The 19,307-nt window shown below is 43.8% G+C and overlaps 2 protein-coding genes across 9 annotated transcripts in view; one reads left to right on the top strand and one right to left on the bottom strand.

Annotated features, from left to right (window-relative positions):
• The window catches only part of RAF1 (Raf-1 proto-oncogene, serine/threonine kinase), an 80,558-nt gene extending 75,167 nt beyond the window's left edge, over positions 1–5,391 (top strand). For all 6 annotated transcript variants that reach the window (XM_063348387.1, XM_063348386.1, XM_063348384.1 and 3 more), the window contains 3 exons: positions 1,313–1,444; positions 3,136–3,270; positions 4,233–5,391. In XM_063348387.1, coding sequence (XP_063204457.1) covers positions 1,313–1,444; positions 3,136–3,270; positions 4,233–4,373 — 408 coding nt within the window. In that variant the 3' untranslated portion in view covers positions 4,374–5,391. The remainder of the gene's footprint in view (positions 1–1,312; positions 1,445–3,135; positions 3,271–4,232) is intronic.
• Positions 5,326–19,307, bottom strand: MKRN2 (makorin ring finger protein 2). Of its 3 annotated transcripts, XR_010072830.1 has the most exons (10): positions 19,177–19,217; positions 18,015–18,143; positions 16,182–16,360; positions 15,126–15,430; positions 13,428–13,642; positions 11,732–11,842; positions 9,429–9,573; positions 8,557–8,814; positions 6,671–6,718; positions 5,326–5,914 (listed from the first exon to the last, which is right to left on the bottom strand). XR_010072830.1 is itself a non-coding variant. In XM_063348391.1 (8 exons), the coding sequence occupies exons 1-8, from the start codon at positions 19,200–19,202 to the stop codon at positions 8,671–8,673; spliced, it is 1,254 nt and encodes a 417-aa protein (XP_063204461.1). In that variant the 5' UTR covers positions 19,203–19,307; the 3' UTR covers positions 8,353–8,670. The 3 variants fall into 3 exon arrangements, 1 of the variants encoding a protein (XP_063204461.1); XR_010072829.1 differs by having other exon boundaries at positions 5,326–6,718; XM_063348391.1 differs by lacking the exons at positions 5,326–5,914; positions 6,671–6,718 and having other exon boundaries at positions 8,353–8,814; positions 19,177–19,307.

The raw sequence follows: 19,307 nt of genomic DNA on the forward strand, positions 1-19,307 counted from the left end.
CCTGTAGACTGATCACCAGTATGTTCTAACTCCCAGGTAGGGCACGCAGCAGCACTTGGGGCAGGTACTTCAGGGAAGCGTAACCAAATAAAAACTACTTGCTGAATGCTGACATATTAGTACATTTTAAATCTTTTGATATTTAGCACTGAATGAGCGGTACGTGTTACTTGAAATAGGTTTTCCTTTTCAAAAATTATTCCTTATTACTAGGCTTGCAGCCTTCATTGTTACTCAAGTATTTGTATTTTGAGAAAAGTCAGGAAACGTTCATTCAGAGTATCGGGACGCTTGGCCAACATTTGTTTGGGACATATAAAATACACAAGTCACCTGAAACAAAACCAGAAACAGTTGTTTTCTTTAAAAAGAAATAAATACAAAAAGCCAAAGCTTTTTGCAGCTTTGCGTAAAAGGTTTTAAAACTAACTTACCTAATACTATGCTTATGTACATGAAAAAGATCTCAGAAATAAACCCTGCATTTTTGCTGACTGCAGTTTTTTTTCATTTTAATCATTTATAGACATCTTTGCTGAGTTGTCTTACGTAGAAGGGGAGGCTCATTCTGTTTCCTTGAAAGTTGATATCTCTTACTGAGTTTTTGTTGTTGCACTTTAACTAGTCCTTTGCTCAGTAATTCTGAGGGACTTCTTTAGGGGAAAAAACATCTGAGTCAACAGGAAAGATGTTTTGATGGTTTATATGTTGTTTTATTAAATCATTCAACAGTGTTTCTTTTAAGTTTTTTAATTTCATAATTTTGCTTTGTTCTGCAAAGATTCAAGAATGCTCTTGCATTTCTTCCCCGATCTTCAATACATGCCATTTCGTATTTGGCTTTCACATTTCACATAAATGTTTTGGTATTAATTTTACAAGAGATTAGGTCTGTATCAGAATTTTGTATTTTCCCCTTTAACATCAATACCTGTTTAAGAACTGATGGTGAGAGATTCAGACTCACTTGTATGTAAGATGTAACAAAAGTCAATACATATTGCAAATCGGAATGATAATAATTTTTCTAGCGGTAAAATGCTTGTTGAGTTAAAGCGTTGCTTTTTTGTTTACTTGCAATTGTAGTGATTTATTTATTTTTTTTAATACAACGTAGAGTAGCATTGCCTGAGCTTTTCCAGCGCCTTAGGTAAAATTTATCAAAGGTTTTGAGGTGTCCTTTGGTCACTGCTTTTTGGTTGAGCGCACACTCTCCGCTTTCCAAGCGTTTTCCCCTTTTCTTCTCCTTTCTGTTTCTAAGTTCTTACTGATATTCCTCATAACTTGTTTCTTTTTTTTCCTCCTCCTGCAGGCACCAGAAGTGATACGGATGCAGGACAGTAACCCGTTTAGTTTTCAGTCAGATGTCTACTCCTATGGAATAGTATTATATGAACTAATGACGGGAGAGTTGCCATACTCCCACATAAACAACCGAGATCAGGTACAGAACATTCCTTAGAACACTGCATTTTATTTCTGGGCACAGTACACTTTGTTGTCTTCAAGAAACGTAATATAAAGGCAAATGCAAACCCAGAATTGAAAAGTTGTTTATGACGTGATTTGTTTCAGCATTAAATCTGTGTAATTGAATGTTTACTTAAATATTGACAGTGACAGTTACTTAAAGGAAAAAAAAAATGCCTTTTTTATAAATGTTTTAAGTGCCCTGTTAATTTATTTATGGATTAAAGCTTTTGCTACATCAGTAAAATCTTGGTTTATATTTTGGCAGTTATGTGAAATTTCCCTTTTAATGTTAAATGTGCTGTTCTTGTATCAGCAAAATTAGATTCTGTGCTTTTTACAAAGTGAAAAGAAATAGTGGCTATTGTCAAACCTTTTAGTATTGAATGTTAGTTTGTGTGATTTAGTCTTTACTAAAGTGTAATCTTACCTCGTCAGTTAACCGTTATTATAAAGCAGATTAAGGCCAGAGACCTCAACTGTTCTCTTCATGTGAATGCTTTTTCTGGCTTAGCAAGTGTAGAGCTAAATCGTTCTGTAGGGCATGAACTTAAGGCTGTTAGATCTCTTTGATCTCTGTTTTGCTGATCCTCAGTTGTGGTTTGTGTTTTTTTTCTTGGTTTTTTGAAATTAAAATCTAATAATGAGCAGTGTACGTGTATGGGGACAAATGATTAGATTTTAGCCCCTATTAATGTTAGACAGTCTGTATTCCAAGGAGAAGAGGCCAGTTCTGTTAAGGAATTTTTTCTTATTTTTAAGGTTGTCTGCAACTTGGGATATTGGAATTAGTTTTAATTCATAATACTGAAATTATATGCAAGCTTTAATAATCCTTACTGTCACAAAACATGCAACGCTTGCCCCTCAAGTATGTTTTCTGGGGAGGGATAGACTATTTCCTGGAGAACAACACTGAGACCTTATTTTAGCAACATTATATTGACCTTTTCCTTTTTTATTTTTTTCCTGAGGCAATATTAGTTGAAAAAGAAACAAAATCCCCTCAACCAACCAAGCCTACTACCGTTTTACCAGATAATAGTCGTACCAATACTAAATAGTCAGCTATTAAGGTTACTGGAAGCCTGATGAAAATGCTAAACAATGAGCAGATTAACTTGGACTAAACCAGAAGATTTATTTTCCAACACTAATGGTGTCTTTTATTGTCTCAAAACAAACCAAACCCCGTTTCCTTTTTTGCTGCATTAGTGATGATGATCTCTTTCAGCTTGCTGGCTGTACATCTCCTTCTGCAACAGATTTTACAGATACCTGAAAATACAGTTGTGCGGAGGGATTGAGCTGTTGTGCCAAATTGGCTGCTTAGAACTGCTCAAATCCAGGACCCTTTGTCACTGCAGCCTTCAACTGAAGGAACTTGCCGTGTCACGGCCGTGTCACATAGTATCTCCTGTTCCGTTCCCAGTGCAATATTGCCTTCGCTTGTTGAGCATTACAAACCCCAGTGTCGCTCCATCAAGTCCTACGTTATACAAAAGCAGGACCATTGTTTTGGTTAACTAATTGGGACAAATCTACAAGTACCTGCTGGTGTGCGTGCCTTTGGTACTTGGGTTTAGTCACTTTGGGATGCTAAAGCTATTGACCACTGAAACAACTTTTACAACTTTGGTTTTCTGCTACTTGCTGCTTTTTCAGATCATTTTCATGGTTGGCCGGGGGTATGCTTCTCCAGACCTCAGCAAATTGTACAAGAACTGCCCCAAAGCGATGAAGAGGCTTGTAGCAGATTGTTTGAAGAAAGTTAGGGAAGAACGACCTCTGTTTCCACAAGTAAGTGTTTCCTGCGTGTAACAACTTCAGAGTGTTTTATAAACAGCCATTAGCACACAAAACATTCTACAGGGATATAAGCTTTGGTTGAGAAACTGAAGGTGGATGTAGGAATGAAGTGCAGCCCGCGTCCTGGTTTTTGTCTTTGTTCATATGTGCATCTTTCATAACTGATCTCCCTTAGGCAATTCACTATTCTGATAGTACATAATTCCTGTAAAGGTAATTAAAAAATATTATGCATGCAGACTGAAGCAGTGTTAGACTAACACCACAGCAGTTTGCTTTTCAACAGCCAACCCGTTTTAGCAAAAAAAAACCCCAAGCCCTAAGCCAGTAAAAATCAAATCTATCTTTACCTTTACATTTTAGTGTAGGTTGGAGGGAAATGAGAGACCAATCCTCCTTTCCTTCCCCACATCCATGAACAAGCAAAGAAATTCCACTGGGGGATTTAAATTCACGTAGCAATTTTTGGCATTTTTACAAAGGATACTTTACCTTTTCCTGTCACTATGAGGATGATGAAGGTACTTTCTTATACTCATTAAATAGCTGGAATTAAGTATCAGCAGATTTTGGAAAAATAACTTTTTGCTGTTACAATCAAGTATAACTTTTATAATTTAAGAAGTTCGTTCTAAATCTTGGTTTTTAACAGACCGTTAGGCAGAAGATGCAATTCTTTCCCTGTTACTCTGTTGGAGAACTGCATAGTTGCTTGTTAATTGGTGATGATGTCTGTGAACTAATGAAAAGTATCCTCCCGTCCTCTGAAACTCAGACTCCTCACAGCGGTGAAACTCTACAGCATATTCCTAGAGTGTGGGTTTCAGTGTCTCCACACAGTATATTGTTGGTCTAAAGGATATGCTTAAACCTATAATAAGTGACAGCGGAATACTTAAAAAGACAAGCGGCTCTTCCTAACATGTTGTCTTCTTATTTTGTGTTTCTCTCAGATACTGTCGTCCATTGAATTGTTGCAACATTCTTTACCCAAAATCAACCGGAGTGCTTCCGAACCATCTCTGCATCGTGCCGCCCACACAGAGGACATAAATTCCTGCACATTAACATCCACGAGACTGCCCGTGTTCTAGGATCGTGCTCCCCTCCCCTTGGTCTCTCCAGTGGTGGGAAAGGAACAGGAGTGACAGAAGTTGTGCTTTTAATGCCTCAGTGTACAGGATGAGTGCCAGCAGGATTACCTGCCTCCCAGTTTTAAGAACAAGCTGCTAAGGATTTCTGCAGTTCTTACCCTGCAGGGACACAGCTCCACATTGCCTTTTTCTACAGTTTCTTTTACTGGGATAGTTAACAGACTACAAATCAAGAGATCTATTACTATTTTTTTAATAGATGCACTTGAGCCTTATTTTTCCCATACACAGAAGCGATGGATGTTTCTTTGGCAGTGTTTCTGGATTGATTTGAATCTGTTGATGTATTTTACAGCCAGAATGGCTTGCCTCGGCGTTGAGGAAAGACGATGCATTACGGTGCTCTTTGATTGCCCCATGCCATGTGCCACTTCGATTTGGGGGAGTTTTGCCTGAAATGGGTTATCTGCAAACAAGACTGAGGGAAAAGGAAAAAAAACAACTTTCTGGAAATCAGCTCCTGCCTAAGAGCTTTCATCAAGCCAATGAAATAAGTTAAAATGCTAATTCAACACAAAATAGTTTTGCAATAGTTTTGCACATAGAAGAAAAACTCTTGCAAAAGAATGGAATATATTCTGAACTGTACTGCTCAGAGAAGGAAGCTAGCCAGTCTTGCTACGGTCATCTTCAGTAACTTAAGCAGCTTTACTTTGGTACTAGTGACTTGTTTCTTGCAGCCCAAGGAGGTGGTAAGTGCGGAAAGATGGGCTTTTGTGGCAGAGAAGAGGCTAATTAACATTACCCGTATACTTCTGCAAAATGAGCGTAGTCTTCATCCCATCTGAAGCTGTCGTCCAAGAGATGCACTATCAAGAGGAAACTGAGCATATACAGTTTTTCTTGCTGATTTGGGTTTTAATTTTGTTTTTATTGCTCCTGAGAAAATGCATTTATTGTAAGCCAAGGTTCTTCTGATTATCTTATTTTAATAAAATAAATTAAATTTTAGGTTTAAGATTCAATGTCATCATTTAATGTAGTAAACCGTAGTTCTGACATGTACATCTAGATTTGAAAAACCTCAGAAAATGACATTCCAAATAATTTTTAAAAGTTACTGGGATAGATAATAGCAGTTCAAGTAAAAACACACTTGATATGATGACCTTTAGGTTTCCAATCACATTCTTTACAATATGCTTTTTATTCTACTGTAGGAATCTTTCAGCAGCATCTACATTACGCTGAGGTACTACCAAGCTATTGAACTGCACCGGCTTTGCTCTGCATTTTATCTTCTGTGAACCTGGTGTTTACTTGGGTAGAAGCGAGTGGTTTGTCTTGGCTGAACTCCACAGATGACAAAAATTAGGTGGTTTAATCTAAGAATTTGTTTTTTAAATAGCCTTCTGTTTAAATACGTTGATTAGGGAAAGAGCGGTGGCCAAGTTTCCATTCTTGGACTGGAAGCTTGGGATTTTGTGTCTCTCTCTGTGTATAAAAAGTATGGGGCTCCCATCGGACTCCAGGGCTGAGGTCTGGCGAGGGAAGAGACAAGACGTCTGTAACCATTGTTAGCTTGATTTAAACCGCTGCCTAAAATTTGTTAGGCAAAATAATTTTGCTGTGAATTTTGACAGCTTATATGTACAACTCTTAATTGCCTATAATGTCCAAATAGCCATTTCGGCTTCTTATTTGCAGCAAGCAAAGAACCCGCAAAGCGCTTATGAAAGGGAAGAGAGGAACTTGCAGTACGTAAGCCAGGACATACTTAAAAAATAGTATCTAGGCTGTTTGTCCTCAGAATATGATATAACTAGAATATTAATCTTCAGGTGATAATTGAGCATGACCATAAAATTTGCTTGCTAAAAAGTAAATTGAGGGTTGAAGGAAACTGTTGCATGTAGTTCTGTGTTATTTTTAATAATATGCTTGGTATTTTAACTATTTTATCTCTCATGTTAAACCTTCATTATAACAAGAAAGAGTTTAAGAAGAGCGGGGGGGAGGAGAAAGGGTAAGCTGCTTTTTACTTTAGCTCTGATTTCCAAAAAGAAACAATTAACTCCTAATTTTAAAAACAGTGTCTCTTGAAAAATTAAAATATTTTCGAAAATAGACTTATTTTGACCAGCATTTGATGTCAAAGTAGATGAAAGCTGCTCAGTGAAGAGTTTAAAAGGCCTGAGTTTCTAGGTCTTACTGCTCTGACATGAAAACTTCTCTTTTTGTTGTCCCTAGGCAGCTTTGCAAAACAAGTTATCTTTTTAATTTCAGACAATTGTTACCTGGTTTATGTCATCTTCAGGCAAACACCCTCATGAAAATACTTCTCTCTGGAAAAAAAAAAAAGGTGTGCAAGACCAGCTCGAACCAAGCTTCAGCAGGGACGCTAAGGGGTAGGCAAGATTTTGGGGTAAATAGTATGTCTGGGCACGAGCTCCTGAACATCCATTGTGCAGTACTACATCTCGCTTAGGGAATCTTCCTTCACCTTTGTAATTAGCGATGAAGAATTACACTAATATGACTTACAAGAGTAAGACCTTGACTGGTGCCTTCGTATGCCCGTTTTAAAAAGAAGCTGGTAAGTAAGGGGTTACAGATAGCAACAAGCTAAGGCCTGACTTCACAGGAAGCGTTGTTAAAAATTAACTTTAGGCTGGAAATAATTGTGGAAATGTTACATTTCCTAGGTCAGAACAGAGAGCAGAATTTGCATGTTCAGTTTGAGATGGGGGAGTTCCCCCTCTTCTGTTGGAACCCTTACAGAAATGCAGTGCTTCCATCTGGAATGGTGCGCAGCTTCAGTTCTGACCCGGAAATGCCAACCAAGAGATGAGCGGATAATCCCGGAGTCACCGATTTGGTGCCATTTAACACTGTCTGAATCCCAGATGAAGGTTCCTGCTGTTTGCTTTATGACAGTGACCCAGGTCCTAGTTTCTAACCATCAAAGCGGTGCCCTGTTTGCCCTGCTGACGTAGGGGTTTTGCACAAGTGTCTGTAGATAGACTTTGCTTCGCCATACAAACAATTTCTGTTGTCTCAACAATCAAGCTGTCTGCAATGCTCGAATCTTTAAGCAGACAAGCAGCTTCTCAAGGGTACGCAGTCTGCCTCATCCTCAAGCCATCGCTTAAATTGGCCCTCTGCTTGTTGTACGAGTGTATTCTGAATGTGCTTGAGAGAACTCTGCTTGTCCTGCAGTGGTTTAATGCTGTTACTCAGAAGCCTTTTCAGTTGCGCCCAGGCTGAGGGAGCCTCCCCCCTGGAAATGGGGCTGTTCTACCACTATTACCACGTCAGAAAGGGCCCTCTCGCAGATAGAACAGCCGGACTATCAGCCACACAGTTAAGAAAAGCAGCAGTATACAAAAACAATTCCAGTTGCAAAAGAAACAATGTTGTAGAGTTGCAAACTATTAAGATCACTGACATAAGAAGATCAGAAAATTATGTTAGTTACTTCATTTAATTTTGGCTACTTCATTTAACCAAATCAAGGTTTCCCTTCCCATTAAATACATTTCAACTAGTTAAACTGAACAAAAATTTAACTATTACTGTTGCAATGACTATTCAAAGTAACTACTTTCATTATACAGTTCCCCAAAATCCAGTTTGTGCTGTAACTTAGTGTTGCTCTGTCTGTATTGTATTTGCTTATAACAGGTGCTGTAAGGGACACTTCCTGCCAAGAGACACTTTATTTTAAAAAACAGCCAAAACCCAAAGACCTGCAGAGTCTTTGAGAGCCAGGCAGCGCCCAGGCCCCGCCCCTGCACCGCTCGCTGTACGAACACAGCAAACTGGATTCTGAACTCTGAGGTATAGTATATTGGTTCGTAAATCTCCTTTTTAAGGAAGAAAAAGGTACGCTGCCCATTCTTCCCCGTGGGGTTTTGTGGATGTATGTTTAGTTGATTTAGCGGAGAAAAAAAAAAAAAGCACCCAAAATAGATTTAGCAAGTTTTGACCAGCTTAAGCTTTAAATGGCAAGAGGAGCTGTATTTACACGACCACTCGGCTCACAAGACAGCGTATGTTAGGCCAAAGAGGGAGAAAACCCTCTCTCGATTAAGGGATTTTTTTTTCCATGCAATCATTTTAACTTTTTAAATATATTTTAGGATTTTTGTTTAGCCATACAAAAACTATCTGAAAACTTTACCAGGACTGCACAAGTAAACCACAGGGCACATTCACTCTGACTGTGCTGCAGAGAGTAAAAGCGTGGCTAAATCATCATCTCGCTCGCCAGAGACGGCGGCACCTTTGGTTCTCTTTATTGAGAAGTAGCAGAATCCTCATCAGCCCCAGAAAGGTGCATGAAAAGGTCTCCCAGTTCTGTTACTTCGTCCTCTGTGCTGGTCACAGTCCGACTTTCTCTGTCCTCAATGAAGTCCCACAGCCGAACAGAGTTGAAGAACTGGAATAAAAAGACAGTCTGCCTGAGCATGAAGCAGTGCTTGCCCCAGTCCCCGCAACGTATCTTCCCTTCTCAGTCTTATTTCTTCATTAAAAAAACCCTCAGAAGTTGAGGCCCAAAAGCTGGGTTTGTGCCAGGATTTATCAGCACTCTCAGTAACATTCGCTGTTCAATGCAAGGTGCCAGCCCTTCCCTTCAGCATTGGAGTATGAACACGGGGAGGTGAAACGAGCCCCTACTAACGAGCTGTATCGCCACTGGGGTGCTGGCCAAGCCATAACGAGTTTTTGAGGCGGCTTTAACCTTTGTAGCGGGTCTTATGGCCAGCTATAGACAGGCAAGTGAGATGAGGTTTTAATACTTTAAGAGCAGGATTCCTTTGAAGAAAGGTTTGCCGTGAGAAGGACTGGTTGAAGAAATAACAGATAATAAACTTTTGCTATTAAATAAAAGGTGCCTTCTCCTTTCCCTAATAACAAACCTGTGCCTCAAGAAAAGGTGAGGGACGTCCTCTTCACTTCTCCAAGGCCATGCGTGGTATGAAACGTATTTAAGTTGTACACGTTAAATTCAAAACATGTTTTTAATTACACTTGACTGGAGCATTCCCTTACCCGCACAGTCCCCTCAGAGCTGAGCTGTTTCCGTGGTTTTTCAGGTTCAGCTCGTGTCCCATCTGGATAAGCATGAAGGTAAAGACACTTCCCTCCAAACGGGCAAGTTCCTTTCCCTTGTTCGAAGTACTTGCAGGGCTTTTTCCTGATTTAATTAGAAAAAAGAGAGAGTTACTGCCTTCAGCTGGTAAGGAAGTAGATCAAGTTCAGGCTCCCTGGCTGCTGATCGCATCCTGGGTCAGGGATGCCAAGTTCTGCTCCTCTTAGCACAGAGTTGTGCTCTCCCGTTCCCTAACTGACAGCAGTCAAAATAGATGGGAAAGATTATTAAAAGCAAACAAAGAAATACATAAAAGAACAGCATCATAAGTCAAAACAATTAAACTATCTTTAAGACACAGAACGTGAAGGGGGTTCATAGCATGTCATTGATCCTACACGAGCGTTTTCATCATAATGAACAAATCCGTTGCTATTTTTCTAGCAACGTTCCTCCCCTGGCTTTTCTGCAGCTACCTGTTTATGAACCAGTTCCCCTCACCATCTCCTTTGGAAGTTCTATGACAATACTTTCCATCAGCTCTGCTGTTCAAGCAAGCCGTTCTAGCTGTGTAGCACATTTTTTGAAGGTGTTCCTTACAACAGGCGCACAACCGTACTCAGGTTGGGGGAGTTGATGGGTTGGCGTACAATGAAAAACATCTACAGAGGAAACTACAGAAAAAATGCAACTGAACTTGTAAACTTAATGCACACGGAGTCCTGAGACACCTGCCAAATCTACAGTCTCTCAAATAGCAACTAAATGGAGAAGAAAGCTCAACAATAACCAAAAAAACCAACCAACCAAACCCCCCAGCCAGGCAGTGCATTAAAAGCGGAATGTCTCTGCCTTGGTTCGGAGCTCAGGTGGTCTCTGCCTCCCACCTTTCTAGGTTGGACTTTTTTCACCCTGCGCTGGTGTATAAATCAGAAAGGATTTGTGCTCGCAGGACCCCTGCTCTTCCCTTAGATCCACCTTTATTAGCATTTTGTCATTCCATGCAATACAAAAGTCTCAAGTTCAACTGGCTGCCAAGTCAGTTTGTCCCTAAAAACCTCTTTGGTACAGACGTTCTATCTACAGCACGATGTATGAGCCTCGGCGGAGCTCTTCAGCAAAACCCTTTTTGTATATTCTCTTCTGTACAACAGGTTGACAAGAGCCAAACCCAATTCCCAACACAACCCGACACCTCCATCCCAGAAACACAGAAGCTGACCTCACTGAGACATGCCCCTTTACAACTGCACCACGCTTCTGAGCGCAACTTTCTACCCTCAATTCATTAAATCCTTGAGAATTAAAATGAAAAAACACACCAGCAACAGGGTACTGAAAACAAACCGCAGCTGAAGAACCTCAGTTTATAGTGATTAATTTTATTCAAATATTTTGCCTGACTACAAGATAAAACACGACACGGCACTGGATTAAACATTTAACGGAGCAGTATGGCTTTCAACAACTCTGCTGCTGTTTTATAACAGGACTTCAGAGATTTAAAGCAGCTGAAAAGCTTTAGCAGCACCAGCTACGCGTGGATGTAAGGCAGGCCTATTTTCTTCTATACACCAAAGAGCGCGTTTAAAGTTTGGTGCCCACCACAGAATAAAAGCTGCACAACCTTCAGCAAAACAGTCACCGCTCGCTCGGGTCAAGCAGAGCTCGTTTGCTTTAACAAGAGCGAGGAAGGAGCTCAGTAATGGTATCTTCCCGCTCTGCGAACTACGTACCCCTTGCACATTCCAGGCAAGCACAGCTTTGCAAAGCTGCTGTAAAACTACCTGTTGTCAGACCTCTCCCAGCACTCCACGAACCGGGAACATCGTTATTAACCAATTAAAAGGAATGCAGTCATGTAGTGTTTTCCATTTCCTGAAGCCATTACAAAAGCCCCGTGAATTTTCATCCCGAATTTCAAGAGCCTATTACGCTTTCCTTCCCTATTTGTTTTCCTCGGTAACTGACGACCTTCCAGGCAATTAATTATGTCTAAGGGATCAACAGAGAACGCATGAAGCCAATTTTGGCAAGTGAACTGAAATAGCTTCAGCATTTCAGAGCACAGCGCGTTTGAATAGTTTCTGATCTCGAATGACACGGCAGACCCTTTCACGGCAGTCACAAAGCGTTAACACAAATTAAGAGTTCTCTGTGTTTGTAATCGCACAGTTTAAAAATACCGGCTCTTTGACTGATTGAGCTTTAGCGTACCTACCATAAGGACAACGCAAACAGCGCTTGTGGTTACTGAACTTACCCCACTCCCTGCTTAAACGCTTCAATCAGCTCGTTCTTCTTCTCCTGGTCTTCTACCCAGTAGGCGCTGGGAATGACAAACTCGGATATCACACGGCACTCGGGGCAGGACCTGCACGGATCACGGCAAAACAGCAACGCTCTGTTACTTTCTGGGAGCGATACTCCTCGATAGATCTGGGGTAAACAGCAGGCTCCCGTGGGAAAGGGAGACGGTTTGTCACAGGGAAGTAGCAAACACCCCCCCATGTTACTACAGCACACGGGCGCGTTCGTTACTTGTTTCAGTTGAAACAACCCCATCCGGGACAGTCAGGGCTTGTGCTACCTCACATTTGTTTCTAGCCTCAAACAAAAGTCACAGGCATTTTCTCAATATGCAGAAGTAAAGTTTATCTCTTAATCCCAATATGCAGAAATAAACTGTAACTATCATGCAGCAGAAAGCCAGACCCCTTGAAGAAAAGACGAAGGAAGGTCTCTAAGCCTTTTCAAATACGATCTGACTTCTACTGGCAGTGAAGAGTTGTTCACTTAGTGGTTTTCCAAGATGGATTTCTACACGAGGAACTCAGATCAAGAATCAAATACGCAACTTCAGGTACCTCAACAGGCTGAGGAAAGGCTTTCCTGCCCCCTCCCCGCGAGTCCCACAGAACACCCCGTCTCCCAGCAGGCAGGGCTTTTACAACTAAGCCCGGTCCCTCCTTTAGATTAACTTCACAACGACCAGCATGGTCACCATTATGGAGAAATATAAAAAACATGTTTGAAGAATCTGCATTAGTATTTAATCCATACTCAAAACAGATTCCAGGGCGCTGTTTCTGAAATAATCCCAAACGCTCGCAGTCCCCACCGCAGGCAGAATATCTCAGTACCTGTCCAACAGGAGCTGGACTCCCATACACGTTACGTCCCAACGAGCTAACGTTCACCTCAATGACATTTATAATGAAGGTTGTGCAAAAAAAAAAAAAGTCTGTTTTGGCAGCAGCCTGAAAATATTTCCCACCTTTTCCTCAGCATGTGTCTGACTTGAGAGAGCTTTCAAAGAGAGGCTCAAAAAAGGAAACTGCCCTAGTTGGATGTTTTAAATTCTCATCTCATCTGAGGAGGACCATGTTCGGAATACATTTTTTAGAGCTAGAAGATGAAGGCATTTACTCAGACACAGATAAATGCGTGATTAGTGGGAGATTTAGCTTGGGTAAGCTACAATTTAGAGAAAAATCCAGTAATCGTGCACATACATAAAAAAAAAAAGGAGTTACTGGTTTTGCACCCAGGGTACTGTGAAAGGCACAGGGCAACAAGGTCTCAGCTGTCCCAGAGTCCACACGTGTGCACTTCGCCCCACCATCAACGCAATGAGAGAGGGCGAAGTTACAAAGGGACAAGCTCTTCCCATACAGGAGCGCAGCACGCAAGGAAACCGTTACCAAAGGATAACTGATGCATCCTACTGGTCTTGAAGGTAGTTAGTTCTTCTCACAGCCACACTCCAACATCCTGGAATTTGCCAGCATTTGGACCAGGATTTTCTGAGCTCAGATCTTATTAATGGCTATGTTAGTATTTACAGATACAGATTCCCTTATCACCAGTTTCGTTTCGCTATCAAGCCACAGGACACCGGAGAGCCCATCTCACTGACGCAAGCCACAAGGAAGAGGCTCTGGTTAATGGGAACTTACTTTATGATGGGATTCTCGAACTGCTTGGCACATCTCCACTGCCGGATGCAAGACAAGCAGTACGTGTGATTGCAGTTGGAAAGGATCCCAAACCTCCTCTCGGAGGCCGATGGTTTCTCGTACACCACTTCCATGCAGATACTGCACACTTTGTCCTGACTTGCCTGAAAGGCAAAGGCCTTCTCCATGTCATGCTCAAATGTCGCCATGCACATCTGTCACAGGAGAGAGGTCACCGGTTATTGCAGTCCACATAACAGCCTGCTCCTTGTAAAACAAAAGCGTCTATGAAAAGGCTCTGCTACAGGAAAAACAAGGTACACTCGTTACCTTCAATAATTTTAAAAAACAGTAAATTTAATCACATATTTCAGCCCTTCAGCATTCTCTGCAGCTTCAGGAGTACCAGAAGTAAGGCTGCCCGAGCATTTACCCCTTACTGTATCTCTGTCACAGAACAGGTATTGCACAAATACCCCTAAACCCACCTAATTCGGGGTCCAGAATGGGTGCCACACACAAGGTGTTACTCTGCTTGGCATTAAGGCCATACTCGTGGAGCGGATAGTAAGCTTTACCCCAGCTCAGGAACTAGTCTCTTACTGCAGGCTTTCCTACAGCATTCCTCATCACAGTATCCCAGCAGCGACAGTCAACAATCAATTTATGCTTTCACGGCACTGCATGGTAAGCTGCTGCTTATACCTGCATAGTTCTACCTCTTGCTTTTCAAAGTTCTCAGGACTTGACAAATAAAATAAATTCAAAGCCTTTGAATTATAATAATAAAAAAAAAGGACAGAAAATAATTCTACAGTAGTAGCAGCATTTTGACTACCGCACCTTCTCATCCAACCCACACCTCTGCTTCTGGAGCTGAGCGCCTGACAGCAGCGGCGGTGCTCTGTCACTCTGCCAGGTGTCAACAAGCTCCCGGGAGAAGTGGGAACTCCTACAGCAGCGTGTTTTCAAGTATATGCCAACTGCACTAAACCTGAGGTTTTTAACCCCTTAATTCTAGTCCAGACTGGAGAGACTCGTGATTCAGTAACCACTAACACTACTGGTCTTTCTCCTCCTCAGCCTTGAGAACTGATGCACCCAACCAGCCCTGACCTAAATCTGGTAGCCAGGCAGAGAAAAGAGCAGCCGTTTAAGTCCGTCTTTACCCAGCCATCTCCTCATCCGCTCCCTCCAGCCCTCCTACTTCAGCTCCAAAATCTTTGTACTCCGTTCAGCCTGATCCCGGCCTGACCCTGCCCTGCCATCAGTCATGACCAAGAGGAGACACGTGAAGCGGTCCCTCAGCAGGGCGACCTCTCAGAAGGCACCAGCAGCCCATGGTTCCTCTCCCCCACTGCACGTAACGTACCATTGAGACGTCGTGTAAGCTACAAAAGACATTTTCTTAGAGCTTTAGGGTGTTCCAGGAGAAGGCTCCCGGCAAGTTTCCCAAAAGAATGAAATGGGGAAAAAAGAAGTTGCTGTAAAAGGCTACCTGCACCATCACTACCAATTAAGTCCTAGATGCTGGAACAGACCTCTCTTAGGATCAACTTATAGCTAGATAAACAATAAAACAATAGGTCTTTGGAACCACAGGCTCTTCTACAAAACACATCCTTGAATTTTAGAGCAAACAAACCAAATCTTACACTGAGCAAAGCAAATCTCACATGGATTTCATGTTAATATTACCATCTCGTGAGCCTTCCTCTGTTCTTGGTCGAAAGGGTGAAGTACTTGCAACCCGCATATCTCACAGACGTCCCCGTGGAGGTACAGGCAGCGTTCTCCGAAGTGGCACGCTCCTGCCGCAGCGTAAGGGCACAGCTGCTCTCCATCCGCACAGGAGCTTCCAGCTACCGGATCTTCCAGTCCGCTGCAAATAGCTTCCAAATACGAATGGGGCTTCATTTCCAGATTATCGTTTTGGTCACTGCAACACACCCCATCGCTTGTGGCACTGGGTTTCTGCTTTTCTTCATTCAAGCCACACAGATCTTAGGAAACAGAAACACAGTATGAACCATACAAGACCCTGCACAAACCCCACACGAGTAGCTCCATACACTGTGTTTACAATGGTTACCAGGTGCGTTTTTTTAAAAAAAAGTTCTCGTCTCTAAGCCCCTTTTACTCACAAATCAGAAAAATTTTCACAAACTACCTACTAAGCTAAAGTTTGATTTCAAGATTTCTCCAGCTGTTTTCTGTTTACAAATAGGCTAAAAACCCCTCATTGCACCTTAGGGCAACTGGCCCGTCCGGTGCGGCAGTGAGAACAGTTGGGAAGAGCAAGCAGGTGGTGGGGGGCTCGGCTCCTCTGCCCCCGCTGCCGGGCACGGATGGATGGCTCCATGCTTGTGTTCCTAAGGGCTGACGCAATCCTCCACATGCCACAAAGCAGCTGGGTTTCTCACCGTTTCAAATGCTTTCACGTTGAGAGCAAAAATGCACAGAAAGATCTGAGGGGCAGAGATATTTTAACACAAAAAAACCCAAATCAAACCAAAAAAATACCCCCTCAAAAAAACCCCAAAACAGGGGACACCAGGCTAAAAGCCAGTCAGCTAGACATGGTCATCATAAGCTACCGACGGGCACAAGTGTTTCCAGGAAAGAGGCCTCATCGGGTAGGAAGTCTGTCTGCACCTCTCCAGCTCCCCACGAAACTCAAGTAATAAAAGGAGGAAGACGACCTGACTCCCATCAAGCATCAAGGAGGAGGAGCACAGCAGCACTCCCACTCACTTCTGTCCCTGAGCACGAGTGTTTTCTTCTCCCGCTTGCCAGTCTCGTGCAGTTTGCTCCTGATGATGGGTGCGCTCTGCTCAGGAGGCTGACGAGGGCTGTGCAGCACGGCCGAGGAGCGGGGAGGGGGCGCAGGGGCCGCTGAAGCCCCTGGCGCAGGAAGTCTGGTGTGATCGTACCTGCCGAAGGAAAAAGACAGGACAAGCGTCACAAAGACTTAAGACTTGGCACGGTGGCAGGACACTGCCCCGATGAATATTTAAACAAACTGAAACCGAATAGCTACTTTTGTTCTGACAAGTTGACTGAACTGCTCAGTCTCTTTCAGAAGCCAGACTAAAAGGTTTCTCAGTCTCAAAAATTGGATGCCTCTGAAAGCACACCTATATTTTCCTCTCCAGAGACAGCCAGCATAGCTGAAAGAACATCACTCGTGCATATTAAATCAGTTCTTCGTCATCTCCTCACACAAACAGGTTTGCTGGCATTTCTCAGAGAAGCAACATCAGAACACTGTGCAGGAAGGAGCAACGTTCCGTGATCTCATTCTCCCCCTGCAAAAGCAGCAACACTTAGACTCCATGCTCCCACACCCCAGGAGAAGATGCAGTATTTGCATACGGGATAGGAAAGGACTCGAAATACCGGTAAAGCTACGGAAATATACTCTGGCAGCAGAGCAGAAGCGATCAGTGAAGTAAAGAGGCTGGTCCAGAAAAGCCACGGACATACCCGAATATTAGAATATTTTTGATGAGAACAAAAATATTCTCCGTATCTGCTTCTGGTCCTGTACGTGCCCACAGTCATGCAATACGCATGAATCGCTTATGAGCATCGAGTGCCCCAAACTCCAGCAAAACAGCTGGACTGAAACAGCAACACACTTTATAGCCCTCGTTAGAGTCCAGCCAGCGTGTGACGTGGTCCCCGTGAACAACACGGCCGTCAGCAACATCATATGTTACTGATTCAACGTGAGCCGCTAACAGGCGCTGCAGGAATCACTGATGTTCAATCTCCCGATCCAAGTCTGGCACCATGGACTAAGCAAAGGAAACGGAATATAACTAAGCCGTTGCAATCACAGCAATGCCATCAGATCCCTCTTTCTTGTCAGGTGAAGGTACAAACACAAGCTTCTCATCCGTGACCAGAATTTTTCCATGAAGCTGCCACAAGCTGCCCTGTGGCACATCCCCAATGGAATGTAACAACATTAACTAACGCAGAGTATTTCCTAGAGCACTTCTCAAGGAGTTTTAGCCGGAAGACTTCAGGAAAAGGTGTGGTACTGTTCAGCTTGAGACCCACCAAACCTAGGGGAGCGTGAGAAAAACACTTTGCTCTGAAAGTCCTCAAAATTGGGCATTAGAATCCGGATGAAGGAGGCTACGAGCTACATCAGGAGACCTGAGAGAAGCACTGCTGAAACACTGCCCAATTCCAGCCACTGCAGTCACATGGAAAGGAAACCATATCACCACGTGCTATTTCATGTGAACTTGCAGGCTCTATTTTTTGTATTTAATAGGTTTTACTATAATAAGAACTGGATAAAAACATACGTAAAACCTGAGGCTTAATTTCTACAGAGTAAAATAATTGCTGAAGCCAAGGCAGAGTAAAACTACAATATTGCATCCATAAGTGGGTTTTGGTCAGGGGAGAAAAAAAAATAATCATATTCAATACATTATTTCATTCCCTTTGTCGTTTAAAAAGTCTTATCTTTTCTTGATCTTTGATTCCCTGTGGTTTAAAGCTGACTGCACGCGATTATTATGCCCAGTTCTTCTGAACGCACTGTTCCAAAAGGAGGGGGGTCTTTACCTGCACCGAGCCCCATAGGCACACTGTCCCTTCTGGTAGTACTTGCAGATGGTAGAGGATTTGCTTGTAGATAAGTCATGCGAGAACAGACACTTGCTTCCCTCCCGACACACTCCTTGCATGTAGTACCTGGGGGAGAAGGCGGCTGTTATGGCTTGAGAAACCCACAACAATTTACTGTCGTTTAGACAATTATTCTCTCACCTGATGATCCCTCCCCACCTGGGAAAGGGAATCAGAAAAAACAAGGAAACACGAGGGTTGAAATATAAACAGACTTAATAGAATAAGACTAAATAATTAATAGTACTAAAGAACCAGTATTGATCCCGATACCAATACAAAATACATGAGGATTATCCTCAGCCCGTTCCACCAGCAGACGCCGTGCACTCCCAGCTGGGACAGCCAACGTGGGACCCTGCGAGCGCTGCGGCTTCGGGAGGAAGGGAAGGGCTCGGGGCTCCGGCACCGGGGCGAGGAGTGCTCAGGATGGCAGCCAGCAAGGGACACAGAGAGAGAACTCCTCAGCAAACTTCTCATTTGTCTTGACTGTGCCATTCGTGGTATGAAATAATCCTCCTGGCAGCCTGGGTCAAGTGCCCGGGTCTCGCTGCTGCTCATCCCTGCACCTGGCGAGCTGAAAACACTGAGACCTTGAATCCCACACGCCATAGCTGGCTGTAAAGTAAATATTTTCACAAATTCAGACACCAAAGTCTTCTAAGAGTGCAGTCTTCCCAGGCATTAGAAGATGAATTGGTCCCGTGTCGCTCAGACGAGGACAGAGGCCTGGTCAGAGCAGTCTGTTTAGCGAAGACGAGGACACGAACGGCTTTCGCTCCGGAGGAACCTCTGGAAAGCGTTTCCCGTCCGAACCTGGCGGCGCTGGGCCCTCAGCGGGAGCCCCCCCGCCGGAGGCGGCCCAGCCGCGGAGCAGCACCTCTCTGTCCGCAGCCCCGCCCGGCCGCCGCCCCCAGCCCCGCGCCAGGCACCGGGCCGCGGCCGCCTGCTGCCACCAGGCCCGGGCCCGCTGCCGGGGCCGCGCCGGCCCGAGGAGGCGGCGGGCCAGGCCGAGGGGTAGGCCCGGGCGGGGGAGGCCTCCGCCGCCGCCACCTCGCCGTGAGGGGCCGGCGGGGCCCGGCGGGCCGCGGGGACTCACCTGCAGGTCACCTGCTTGGTGCTCATCGTGGCCCCGCTCCGCCCCGCCGCCCCGGCCCGGCCGCTCCCCGCGCCGCGCCGCGGGGTTCCGCCGCACGGACACCATTCACCGCCGCGCCGCGGGGCGGGGCG

Source organism: Chroicocephalus ridibundus, chromosome 10 (genome assembly GCF_963924245.1).
Source record: "Chroicocephalus ridibundus chromosome 10, bChrRid1.1, whole genome shotgun sequence".
NCBI lineage: Eukaryota > Metazoa > Chordata > Aves > Charadriiformes > Laridae > Chroicocephalus > Chroicocephalus ridibundus.